The sequence below is a fragment of the Macadamia integrifolia genome, chromosome 9 (genome assembly GCF_013358625.1).
Source record: "Macadamia integrifolia cultivar HAES 741 chromosome 9, SCU_Mint_v3, whole genome shotgun sequence".
NCBI classification, from domain to species: Eukaryota; Viridiplantae; Streptophyta; class Magnoliopsida; order Proteales; family Proteaceae; genus Macadamia; species Macadamia integrifolia.
The window spans coordinates 36,274,465-36,287,584 of NC_056565.1; the positions used below are offsets into that span (position 1 = coordinate 36,274,465).

The window sequence follows — 13,120 nt, forward strand, 5'->3', positions numbered from 1 at the left end:
TACCTTCCCTTTTTTTTTTTTTAATTCAAGAACGGAATATATTCCCTTGGCACTTTTATTTCCTCCTGGATGGCTGGAACCTACCGGCTTTCTCTGGCTTTTCGCCTTTAACTTTTCTTTTCTCTAAACTAATTGAGATAAACTATGTTGCTTTCCTCCCTTTTTTTTGTTTTTTTTTTAATGTGTTTTTCAACTGAACTCGAAAGCGTCTACAAACGCAGGAACAGAGGCCATGAATGCAGAGGCCGAGCTTAGTAGCGCGAGCTTGTAACCAAGTGGGGTGTTAAGGTGATCGAACGTTGGTTCAATTCTTGTTGAGTCAGGTTCAATGGTGCAATTCTCCTGGCATGCCCATTCCAAATGGGGAGAATAGAAGATGGATGCCAGAAGCCGAAGCGTGGAGAGTGTCGGATCTCGGTGGCTTCAGTGTGCCCACCGCCTCCAAAGAAGAAAACTGTTTATGGGAGGAACAGAGACCCGCCCAAGAATGGATACTTCAACTCACTTTTTTGTCACTTTTTTTTTAACAACCAAAACGTACGTACCTTTTTGTGTCATTTTTTTTTTTTTTTAACAACCAAATCGTACGTACCTTCTGTGTCAATTTTTTTTTTTAACAACCAAACCGTACGGTTTTCCAAAAGATAAATCAAGGGATTTTTTTTTAAAATTTAATTTTACCAGTTTTGTTCTTTAGTAATAATATATAATATATTACTTTTCTCGTTTTTTCAAAACAAAACGACTCGAGGAGAAGAAATTGATTTTTATTACTGGTGGTATAGCCGATCGATTTTTTCATGAACGAGGCTCTGATACCATTGAAAGAAAATAAATACTGAACGATTCATGAAGATCGATAAGCATACACGACAAACACTACAAAAACAAGTTTTAGGCATACCTGAATCCATGGCTGAAGAATAAGAACTCCTCTATGTCTTCTTGTATGCTCCTCGTACAACACGATCAATGTTGGTCTGGTCTACCCTCTTTCCCTTTTGCTTTTGGTTGTTAGCCTTACTTAATGGGTCAGTGATAACTATATATAGGGGTGAGGGTAGGGACCAACCCTACAATAAAATTAGGGTTTCCTCCCCATTAAGGAAACAATACCTTAGGTCCACACATAGTAATAAATATTTCATACTATTAAGGTGTGCTAATAGAATTCAATATCTCCATAGAGATCACTTACCAATAATATTGGATTTTTTCTGCTTACTCCATCTTTAGTCAACACCACTAAATCGGTTTTGGAAACAAATCTTTGACTATGCTAGCCCACCTAATAGGAAATCTTACAGAGAAAAGATGAGTTGAAATCTCCCATACACAATCATTTCTCCCTTCTATTCACAGTGATGGATCGAATCCTATTCCAAACTTCACATTGCTTTGTTCTATTGGGTTCTCCACAAACACAAGTTAGTAGGACAATAGTGGAATCTTGAGTTTGTATTTCGGCATCAATGAGATTGGAGTCAGCATAAAAAATATTCATCTTCAAATGTATTTGCCATATAAAAACTTAATCCTCAATAAAAGTTACTAGCATCAACACAAAAATTTGAGTGCATATACAATTTCCTTTGATTTTTTTGCAACTTTTGAGTGTATATATATATATATATATATAATTAAAAAAAAAAATGAAAAATTTTCTTATACCACCCCTTGTTTTTTTAACTTATACCTGATGCCACCCTAGTTTCCCAAAAATATCAACTGCACCTCTGAAGCATAACACCTTTAGTGAAAAGACCCTTTTGACTCTGTTTTGTCTATCTTATTTTTTCTACTTCTCATCCAAAATCGTTAGATCTATCACAAACTTTACCTCTCAAGAGGAAAAGATGACAAATCTTAAATTGAAAGACTGAATTTTTGGAAGTAAGAAGTAAGAAGGTTGTGATAAATGATGATGATACCTGCCGTCAACTAACAAGGGATTGATTGGTTTCCTTGAATTTTTGTTGGTCTTCTGAACCCATCTCATACCGTAATTGAAAACAAGTATATATAACCTCTCTCCCGTCACGCACAACCTCTCTATGATGTATATGAGATGCACTCAAGACTTGAGGAAATGTGATTTATAGCTTCCCAACCCCCCCACCCCCACACACGCACACACAAATGACGTGAATAATGATTATGTCGTTTACTGTTCCAGATTGGTTCATCTATAGAAGGCAAAGCGTTGTATTCGTTTTCTAGTTTATTTGAACTGGATAAGGTGGAGTACTGGTCGGAGCCATGAGTGTAGAAGTTTTAGAATGCATTCTGGATTAAGCTTGTTTTTTGGATTTGGCAAGTGGGTGTCGTCTCTTTCTAGTTGCAGGTTCAGGAGCAAAGATGGTACTCTGTTTTCGTTACTGCGAGCTTCAATTTCAAGAGATACCTCCGCATCAACAACAACACAAGCACCAGCAGACGAGCTTCGGCAGCCACGACGCTTACCACCACCCATAGTCTTAACAAGCAGTAGTGAAACATCAAACACTAAAATGGTAAAACCTGTAACTCGATGGTAGTTGTAGAACAAAGAAACCCTAAAACCTGCGAGTCAATGTTTTAATTGATTCATTTTTTTTTTTTTTTTTTGGAGTTGGGTGGGTTTACATGGAAGGGTAAAACAGTAAATTTACTCATTCCTCAAGGGTATACTTGCCATTTAAGAAATACCAACCATTCCATGTCAGCACTTAACATTTCCCCTCTGACAAGTGCAATTTAGTTAACAAAATAAGGGATATACTAGATATTTTTAGAAAACATGGGTGGTATTACATATACTTTGAAAAATAAGGGGTCCTATAAGAAAATCATCCAAAAAAAAAAAATTTTGTTTGTAATTGTTTCAGAAAAAATGAATCAAAAGATATAATGGACTACGACAATTATTATATGAGGTCTCCCTATTTTTTTTTTCAACGGTATCATCAGTCATTCGTGTATCTTTTGCCATCAAAAGAGAGTTAGAGGTGGTTGGGTTGATTTCTGTTTCAAAGCATCTCTTCATAAACTCCCACCCTTTTTTCTTTTTATTTTTTGGTAAGAAGATAAATTAATTCACAGAATGAGAAGAACCATAGTTACAACTATCAAAGTATAAAGCATCTAAAAGAAAAAGGGGAGGAGAATGATTCCAAATAAAAAAATTGCAATGACTTGAGCTAAAGGAAGCAAGGTGATCCGCAACAGAGTTTCCCTCCATATACGTATGAACAAACTTAAGATTTGTAAAATGAGAATTCAAAGCCCGACAATTTAAAATAACAACAACAATTCGCCAAGGAGATTTATAAATCTCATGTTGAGAAGGTTAATAAGGAGCTATGGATCACTTTTCCAAATAATATAAGAGTATCCTTGCTGAACTGCAATATGGAGAGCTTGATGAACAACTAATGCCTCAACCACAACAGCATAAGTAATCCCAATATATTTAGAGAAAACCACAATAAAGCCACCAAAACTATTGCGAAAGATTGCACTTAAAGCCGCATGACCACGGAACACGTAGCATGATCCATCTACATTAGTTTTAGAAGAAATTACATTATCATCCCTTGAACTTATGCCATAAATCAACGTCCTCCCCTGTGTTTTTAAAAATGACATGAACACCCCTTACAGGTTTGAAAAATGACAAACGCACTCACACCGTTAATATTCTGTTAGTTATTAATGTGAAAGACTATTATACCCTCACTTCAAACATCTAAAAAAATCTCTAAGTAAAATGATTATTTTACCCTTTAGTCATTTTCAACAATAAAACATCCCAATTTTCTGAAATTAGGGCTCCGACAAACTTGAATCTACTTTTTTTCCATTCTCCAGCGAAGGTTACTCCAACCCTCTCATCTCTCTTTCTAATCCGTTTTTCTAAAATTAGATCCCTGTAAGATACTGTTCTAACCACATCCGTGCTAAATTTTGAAACTAGGGCACACCATATTTTTCTTTGTCCGTGGAGACGTTTCCTTGCCTATTGACAAACTGAGGAAGTGGGAATGTCTGGTGGTTATCTATTCCGTTTACCTGCAGTGCTTCTTCTTTTTTCCTGATTTCTTGTTCACCTTCTTTATTTCCCCAGAGTGTTTTATATGTGTGTACTCTACAGGAAGCAAGGAAGACTAGTAATGGAACCGGAGATTCTCAAATCTTAATCTAGAATAGTTGATTTCTTCGACGTTCTCACCGGAACAGGGAACGACGCCATTTTTGCCGCAATGCAGACTGCAAATGACTTAAAGGCTGTTCGATTTTGATCACAAGACACGCCGTCACATTTGTGCAGGAAAAATACTTACAGATGTTCAAGGTCAAGCATGAAGGGATTTTCCTTCGACTTTGCAGGTTTTGAGTAAGAGAATCAATAAAGTCTTGACAGAGGCTTTTAACCATAGAGAGAGAGAGAGAGAGAGAGAGAGAGAAGAGAGAGAGGTGCATCACTGCTGAAATGGTTAGAAATGTTGTATAAAGTTGTTGGTCGCCTAGTGGACAAAAGATGCGAGGAGAAGAAGAAAGGGTTCTTTCTCAGTTCTTTGCTTCCAAGGATCAAGGGTAAATGGGTAAAGTCACACTCAATTGGGGGCATTTTAGTCATTTAAAAGATAACTTAATAATCACTTAATGGGTTAGACTAATGGTGTGGGTGCATTAATCCTCTATCTCACACCTACATGACACATAAGGAAAATAAGTTATCCTTATATATATTACGAATTCAAATTGTCTACAGTAAACGGGTGAAGTACGGTGATCATTCAACAGCTGAGAGAATCCGGCCATGCACCCCAGTTATTAGATACTCATTGCATGTCATTGCCTCATTGTAAACGATTTTGACGGTTACATTAAACCCTTCTTACCTCCCAAACGAGTTAATTAATCTACTGATATTGCTTTTAGAAAATGATCAATCTTTGCTATTCTTTAAAATTTTATTTTAGGAAAACAATTGAGCAACAAATTGATTAGCTAATTTCGCATATGAATCTACAATACATTCAAGTTAAAAATTAGATATATAAATAAAATGATTCAAAATACCAATTTCTTATTTAAATGATGGTAAATTAGTCCATACCATATCGATACTGATACCAATACCGACACTGACACCGATACCGATACCGATCCCGAGCTCTAAAACGTTGGTTTCGAACAAGGACAGCGATCTTTGAAGTCGCCGCACGTCACTCTCACCGTCACCCTCACGTGTTACCTAAAGATGAGATAAAGTTATCCAAACCACGATCTGCACGAAAGCAATGGATCACCTGTTTCTTTTGCTAAACAAAACATCCCCTAAAATTAGTTAATCCACGTGGGATTCGATGTGGGACCCATTAACGGTTCTCCCCAGTCCCCAAATTCTGTTGTTCGAAAAAAAAAAAACAGCTTCAAATTCTGGATTCACCGGTGATTCTCTTTTCTAAGGAATGAAAGTTTCTGGTGGTCAGAATGAAAGTTACCGGAGGCAGCGAGATCACTCAGCGGCATCAACTGCTTACGAGAAGAACCGCCGGCGGTTCCCGTTGCCCGTTGCTGGAAGTTGATTCGTTCCCCTCTTTTTGGCCAAATCTGTAGAAAGGGATACTACTATTGGTTATACGAATGCCTTCCCAGATGATTCATTCATGGACGTTCCGTGAGCTCTTTGGAGCTTTTCTGGATCTTTGGTTATCGCTTCTACTGCTATGTGGATCGGTTCTTAGCTTCTTTGCTTCCAAATTCTTGGGTTTATTCGGTTGGCACTTGCCGGACTTCTTGCAGATGCTGCTTTTTGATTTCCCGACTCAGAAGATCACTTCTGTTCAGATGTCTGTGAAGACCTACTTCCCATTCGATTCCATCGGAAAGAATGAACAAGGATGCCAATTGGGTGTTAGATCATTGGGAGCTAGTGACCGCTGTAATGAACCTAAGGGGATGGAGGGAGAATCCTCTTGCAGCTCCATCTCCGAAGCCGGTAGAAGATCTCATAGCTTTGCTCTTAGAAACTCATCGCCTAAGAAGGAATTGGGTGGGTTTGGATTGATGGGTTCTGCTGAACTTGATGGCCGTGCTGATGTTAAGGGGAAGGGAGTTGTGAATCAGAGGCGAAGGTTTGGTTTACGTCGCCGGCGCAAAGCTGTTGTTGAACATAGGAAATCCTCATCCGTTTCGTCTTCTGATCCCCCAAGGCTTATGAAGCGAGAGGTGTCTCGATCTTCTTACGGAATGAGCGAATTTGGTCATGATTTTTCTGAAGAAGGCTTAGTCCCTATGAATTCTGCACGGATTGCTCTTCCAGGTAAGAGAGAATTCTTAAACCTGTTTTCAAATTCTCTGTTTTTCAATGAAAACCTTCATCAATTGTCGTCTTGAACGTGACTTGTTGATTTCAAGTTGGTTTATCAGACTCTATGTTAATTTGCATATTGGTGATTGTATGAGGAATGCTCATGTTTATGCTTTGAGATTTCAGATGGCAGGGAGGGGCACAACCTGCATGGCTTTGGACTGAATGGATCATTTGGTGAAAGTAAGGTCGTGGAAAAGGGTGCATCATCTCCTAGAGAATTAGTATGCAACGTTCGAGACGAGCAGCGGTTTGATGGGAATGAGAAAAATGTGATTAGAATCTTGGAACAAGCACTTGAAGAAGAGCAAGGTGCTCATGCTGCTCTGGATATGGAGCTAGAGAAGGAAAGAATTGCTGCTGCAACTGCTGCTGATGAAGCCATGGCCATGATACTGCGTCTGCAAAAGGATAAGGCATCAACAGAAATGGAGGCAAGGCAGTATCAGAGGATGATTGAAGAAAAATCTGCATATGATGCAGAGGAAATGGACATTCTCAAAGAGATTCTTGTGAGGAGAGAGAAGGAGAAGTACTTTCTGGAGAAGGAAGTGGAAACTTATAGGCAGCTGCTGGAAGTTGATGGAAATGATATGGTGGAAATATCAGCACCAAGGTCTACTTTTCCATGGGATTCAAGTGAGAATCCAGAACTGATGATGCGGAAGATTGGTGAATCTCTAGATAAAAGAGAAATAGAGAAAAATGTGAAAACATCATCCAATTATGAGGCACAGAATGTTGAGGGACCAAGTCCTGCTCATGCTTTAGTGAAAGAGCTACCATATTCAGACTGGGATAAGGATGCCAATCTACTGAAACAAGTGGATTTTCAGAGGAAAGCAAGTTCCGATAAAAGTCATCCACTTGTGCCAGGATCCTGTGATGATGGTAACCAAGAGGTTCAGGAGAAGGGAATGGTATCCATGGATGAGGAAAGATCTGTTCTTCAAAGAGAAGGGCCGATATTAGAGAGAGAGTCCAGGCTATATGAGTTAAACAGCCCTCCAAAGCATGGCTTGCTCGAGAGAACTATTATTTCAATCGATGAAGAACATGGTCAAAAGAGTAATGCTAGACAATGTCAAGGAGTTGAAGTGAAGGCTGATCCAAACCCTTGTGGGACTGAAATCAATTTTCCATATGATGAAGAGTTGGAGAAGTGTGGGAGAAATCCAGATAGACGAGGAAGTGATCAACAATTTTCTAAGGTTGAGACTGGACCAAGTCTTTATGATGTTCATGTAATTGATGATGGATCAAAGTTGTGCAAGGAGGAAGCTAGAGAAGAAAGTCAAGAACAGTTGGCAGACACAGCTTCTGACAAGTTTAGGATGCATGGTCTTCCATTTGACCCCTCTGGTTTCAGTAGGATTGATGCAGCAACTGGGCAGCCAAGTACAAGCAGCACAGAAACGGAGCAAGATGTTCGTACAAGCCGCTCTGATTTGACTGCTGGGTTGCCACCAATCAGCAACAGACGTGGAAAATCTTTTTCCTATTTGCGGAGGAATTCCATGTCTGCAGTGGATGATGAAAGACTGAAACTTGACACTGAAGTTGGGTGGTTAAGAGAAAGGTTGAGGATAGTGAAAGAGGGAAAAGAGAAGCTGAGTTTTTCTTTGGAGCACAGGGAAAGGGAGAAAATACAGCTGCAACTCTTGGAGGATATAGCAAAACAACTTAAAGAGATTCGGCAGCTAACTGAGCCTGGAAAAGCTGTTAGGCAGGCTTCTTTACCCCCAATATCTTCAAAGGTGTGTAATAAAAGTTTACAGTTGTTCCTGTTTCAACCGTACAGAATATGGAGAACGACTATCCATTTTGACAAATCTCATTTTTTAGGAAATTTTTTTCATTGCATTAATTACTACAATGTTTTTACTAATTTTTTTCAACTTTGCACTTCATGTATATACTATTCCTTCCCTCTTTTAATGCACAATCTTCTTCTCCACTTTAATGCGATGAACAATCTAAGGGTAATATGGACAAGTACAAAAAAATTCAAGCGTTTATTAGGGTAATGGACAAACAAAATGGGACAGAGAAAAACTCTGAACAAGATTTTTTGTGGGATGTAGGATCACATATTTGCATCACATTGCTTTGTTGTTGATCATCAATTGATTTTGTTGAAGGAAGTTGGTAGTAGAGTATTTCAGTGTGTTCATTTAACTGCTTGAATTTGGTATAAGATGAATTTATGACTCTTGTTGCTAATATTTTGTTAAATTTACAATTTGCACAAGCTTTGCAGTCTATCTTTTTATCGTCTTTTTGACACACTGCACTTTAGCTGTGAAGTGGAGTGGGTGGGTGGGAGTAATTAGGTGTCGAAGTATGGCAAACAGAATTTCCAAGAGAAAAAGGTTATTATTAAGCATGACTACTGATTAACGTCCTACATAAGAGGGTTTTATGCTTCTGCTTTGGGTACTGACATATTGGAGATACTAGAACGGTTTTATGCTTCTGCTTTGGGTACTGACATAATGGAGATACTAGAACTAACATGATGCGTTGAATGAACCTGTGTCAACTTCTTCACACCATTATTTTCTACCACAATGTTATTAACTGCACTGTACTAATTAGGACTGCATGGCATGCTTCAAATGGCACTCCTTAATTTTCTGTACTTTCTATTGGAGTCATGAATTGCTGGATGCTTCTCAAACTGTAACTTTATTTTGAAGAAACAGAAGGTTTCAGAGTGATTCACGGACAATTGTTCTGAGGTCTAGTTCTAATGATTATAGACTTCTATGATGCTCTGTGCTTTAGAATGGTAACTGTTAAACCTGCCAAAATATTCTTGTTCTTGTTATCAAATTTTACTTGGTTTGTGAAAATTAACATTTTCCAGCAGCTCAATGATCTTACTTTACATAGGAATGCTTGAAGCCTATGTATACAATAAGTCTACCTATACTTGGATTTCCATATAGTCAACCTTTGTTAATGTTTATTTTTCTTAAGTTTGTTGTGTTCATACTCTTTGTAGAAAGTCTGATTGCAAGTCCAGTACAGCTGTTGATCACTAGACAGCAAGTGCCTTTAGATAACTTGATTTGCATGGAAGAAAGTGAAAAAGAACAAGAGGAAGAAGAAGCATTCGCATTGAAACTCTTCAACTCTAGAGAAAGTCCTAAGTAGGTTTCTGAACTGGTGGTGGATCTGATAGGTGGAAGGAAGGAGAACATGTGGTTCTTCAACATAGGAATCCCAACAAGGTAGTGAAGTGGGAGCTTTCTCAAATAATATTCCTGTGTGAAGATAAAGTTCATGCCCTACACGGAAGTAGATTCTTATCAACCCATAACTTGTAGCTCAATTTAAGCACACTATTCTTTCTCAGACTTTAAACAGTTGCAGTAGTAGCAGCGACCTGCATAATTGTATTGGTGCCAAAGCGAGCAACGGCTTTGGCCAGCTGCCTTGATGCTTAGGCAATACCTCATCGAGGCCTAGGCAGCCAAAGTGAGTACCATATGTTTTATTTAAGGCCGCCTGTGACCTGTAATCTTGCATTCTCTTCTCTGGAAGTTTTTAGAGCTGTGCTCCCTTTTGAGATAGCAATCAAGGTTATGGAAAGAGTAACATTGAAGATATGGTGCAAGTGGCAATTATGGACAAAATAGAGCCTCGAGCTATAGTAGCAAAGTCCTATGAGAGCTAAGCTCCTCTTTTGGCCTAAGAAAGATGATCAAAAAAATGAGATCTTTCATAAGCCACACCATCAGATATTGCCCCAAGATGAGTTGATAAGTGTGACGTGGCATCACGAGTAGATTGCTCTTTTCCCTGCTTTTTCACTCAAGTGTATCGACACCTCCTCAACTATCCCGTCAACCAGCGATCAATCCCTCCATAATGAAGATTCAAGGAATCAGGGAAAATAAGAGCTATCTGCACACATGAAGGCAGGCATGAGTACTGATTCAAAATAGGGAGGAGGAGGAATTAGACACTCTTTCCTGGTATGAAGGCACTGTACCCTGTCCTATTAGAGTAAATGCAGTCTACCAAATACTGTTAGACTGGTGCTTGTGAGCAGGAAAAGAATTTCTGGATGGTATCCAGATGATGTAGGGCCAATTCTAATTCCGGATCTAATCTCATATCCTGAGCTATACCCATAACTTCTGAATATGTTATGTACCTACTTGGTAGGGATTGAAACTTGAAGCTGGAAGAGAAAAGGCATCCCACTTTGGAACACGGAAATTGAGAAGAAATAGGAGGGAATGTTATTGAACATATTGTTACTATTCAGTTAGGCCAAAAGGAAGAAATAATGGAACACTGTCCCAAAAAATGAATCAATTCCATAAGATATTCATAGTGGGTTGTTAGAAGGATTTTATTTTTCTTCTTTGATTTACAGCAGCATTTTGTTATGGAAGCATGAATCTTAACAGCTCTCAAATACTTATGGTGAAGGAATTGTCGCTTAAGAAAGCTGAAGGCAAGGTTATCATTGTAGCAAAGATGCGCCTTGCTTATTTCTAATCTAAAGTAATGTTTAAATACTGAATTTTTGTGATTCTTTTCTATTTATCTCTTGTAAAACATTGGTGGGCAATGGTGCTCTGCATTCTACAATTTTGAGTTTGGTTTCTTCAACATGACTTTAGTTGAAAAAGTAACAATCGCTTACAGGTTTGTACCCACCAGCTTGACAAAGATGTTCTCATATCTGATTCCTCAGGATGTTTCTTTTTCTTCTTTTCTGTACCAGAGTTTGGGGCATCTTGTCTGTACTTCTGCCTTAACTTGCTTATACCATGTGTTGTATCTTCAGCTTGTTACATGGGCATTAGGGAATATAATTGGAAATGCAGTGTAAGCGTATTGCAGACTAACATGTAAGTTACCTAGTTGTTGGTCTACTTGCATTCTAGGACAGTCAGCGTCTTTTTCATCAGCTTACTACTTTATTAGATAATCTCCTTCCTGATAAACGACCTACTTGTTGATCTTCAGCTGGGGCTTTCATACCTTTCAATTTGGTGATTGAAACATTTGAGAAGACATGAGAGTATCTGAATGCTTCAAGAAAGGCCCATCACTTTCATGTATTTGGCCAAACGTGACATCAAATATGATGTGTCGGTTTATCCTTTTAATCCAAAACACTCAATGAATCTGCTGAATTATGCAGTTTTGTAAGCTGTTGCAGAGAACTAGTACAGATGGGACAAACCATCAAGTTTCTCAGCTTTCATTATTAGATTTGTCTTTGCCTACATTGGTGGTTGGTTCATGGAATACTTTTCAGTTCTTTCTTGGACATTTTATGGGATAATATTCTTCTTTTATTGCTCTTTGCTTTGTACTTCAGATATCTTGTCATTTGTGATTGTTGTTACTAATACGTTGTTTCTGTACCCACTACCGTCGCACTTCCATACTCTGGCTGCTGATCTGATCTTTTAGGGGCTGTAGCTTAGTATGATGATGTGATGGCTGCTGACCTGAGCTTTTCTTTAAAATGCCCCTAAATTGGTCTCTGATTGATTGTCTTTAATTTTCAGGTTAGCTCAAAGAAACGCCGATGTCGAAATGTTTCCGTGGCACTCCACTATAGCACCTGAAACAGATCTGGCATCTAGTGACTCAATGCACTGGAGATGGTTTATAGGTGAAAACATGTTGCAATAACACAAGGTTAACACTGTTAACACTTGAAAACATTGTCCACTTCTCGATAGAGTTTTGGTCAATCCATTTCTGCCTTTAATAAGTGCACCTGGACAGATCCGAGGGAGGGCTTGTTGGAATGATAGTTTGCTAACATAGTCTGAATTTCAGAAGGTGACCTTCTAAATGGTGATGTATTATCACGATCAGAAGCCTTCTAAGTTTTCAAATGTTTGACACTCATGATACTAGTGCTTATGGCTCACAAGAGTCTTCCAGTTGAAAAGGTGGCAGGATGTTACCAGGATGAGAAGTGGTGGGTCTGCTGATGTCTTGTGGAGAGGGTGCCCTAATGCTATAGGCTGTTCAGATATTTTTCCGAGAGGGGAGGAAAAAAAATCCCAAAGGAGAACTCCCCCTGGATTTTTTTTTAATTGTTTATTATTATTAGTATTTATTTTTTGGGTTGAAGCAACCATGTTATCTACACATACCTTTTGTTAAATAATATGAAGATGTAATTTACTGAAGTTCGATAAATGAAAAGAAGAAAAAACCAAGAACTGAAGGGGAAGGTTTTGCACCTCTCAAAATGCTTAGTATTTTATTTTCTCAGTGACTGCTGGGGATGCTGTGAAGGCTAACCTAGTTGAAATATGGGAAGAATGTCTGTTTTACCATTGTTGAACCTGTTTTATTAAAAAATTTAAGTGCGATGTTGATTCATTGGATTGAAAATGGCTTTTTTTCTACTGTTATGGTTTCTGATCCAGCAAAGCATGGTCATGACAGTTTTTGATCTTGGATGGCATCACAAGTTGCCACATTAGCAACCGTGGTCATTGGCTGGGTTGAAGAGATAGAGGACCGCATACTCATCTCACGGGCCAAGTTTCAGTAAGAAGCAACTAGTGGAAGTATCTTTGAAAACGACTTCAGATTGAACCATGAGTGTGGAATTAACTAGACAGTGGACCACAAAATTACAAGAATGCCACTTGTTTCATCACGGTGAAATGGCGTTCTTGTAGTTTCGGTCTCATTTGTTTCCATGTAAAGAATGAAAAAGGATTTTTTTTTTTTGTAAAATAAGATTTTCTATTATTTATTATAACA

At 38.4% G+C, this 13,120-nt stretch overlaps 1 protein-coding gene across 1 annotated transcript; it reads left to right on the plus strand.

Moving 5' to 3' along the window:
* The first annotated feature begins 5,419 nt into the window (after positions 1 to 5,419).
* On the plus strand, positions 5,420 to 12,551 carry LOC122088744. Its single transcript, XM_042658067.1, has 3 exons — positions 5,420 to 6,310; positions 6,485 to 8,115; positions 11,899 to 12,551. The coding sequence occupies exons 1-3, from the start codon at positions 5,632 to 5,634 to the stop codon at positions 11,956 to 11,958; spliced, it is 2,370 nt and encodes a 789-aa protein (XP_042514001.1). The 5' UTR covers positions 5,420 to 5,631; the 3' UTR covers positions 11,959 to 12,551.
* The last annotated feature ends 569 nt before the right edge of the window (positions 12,552 to 13,120 follow it).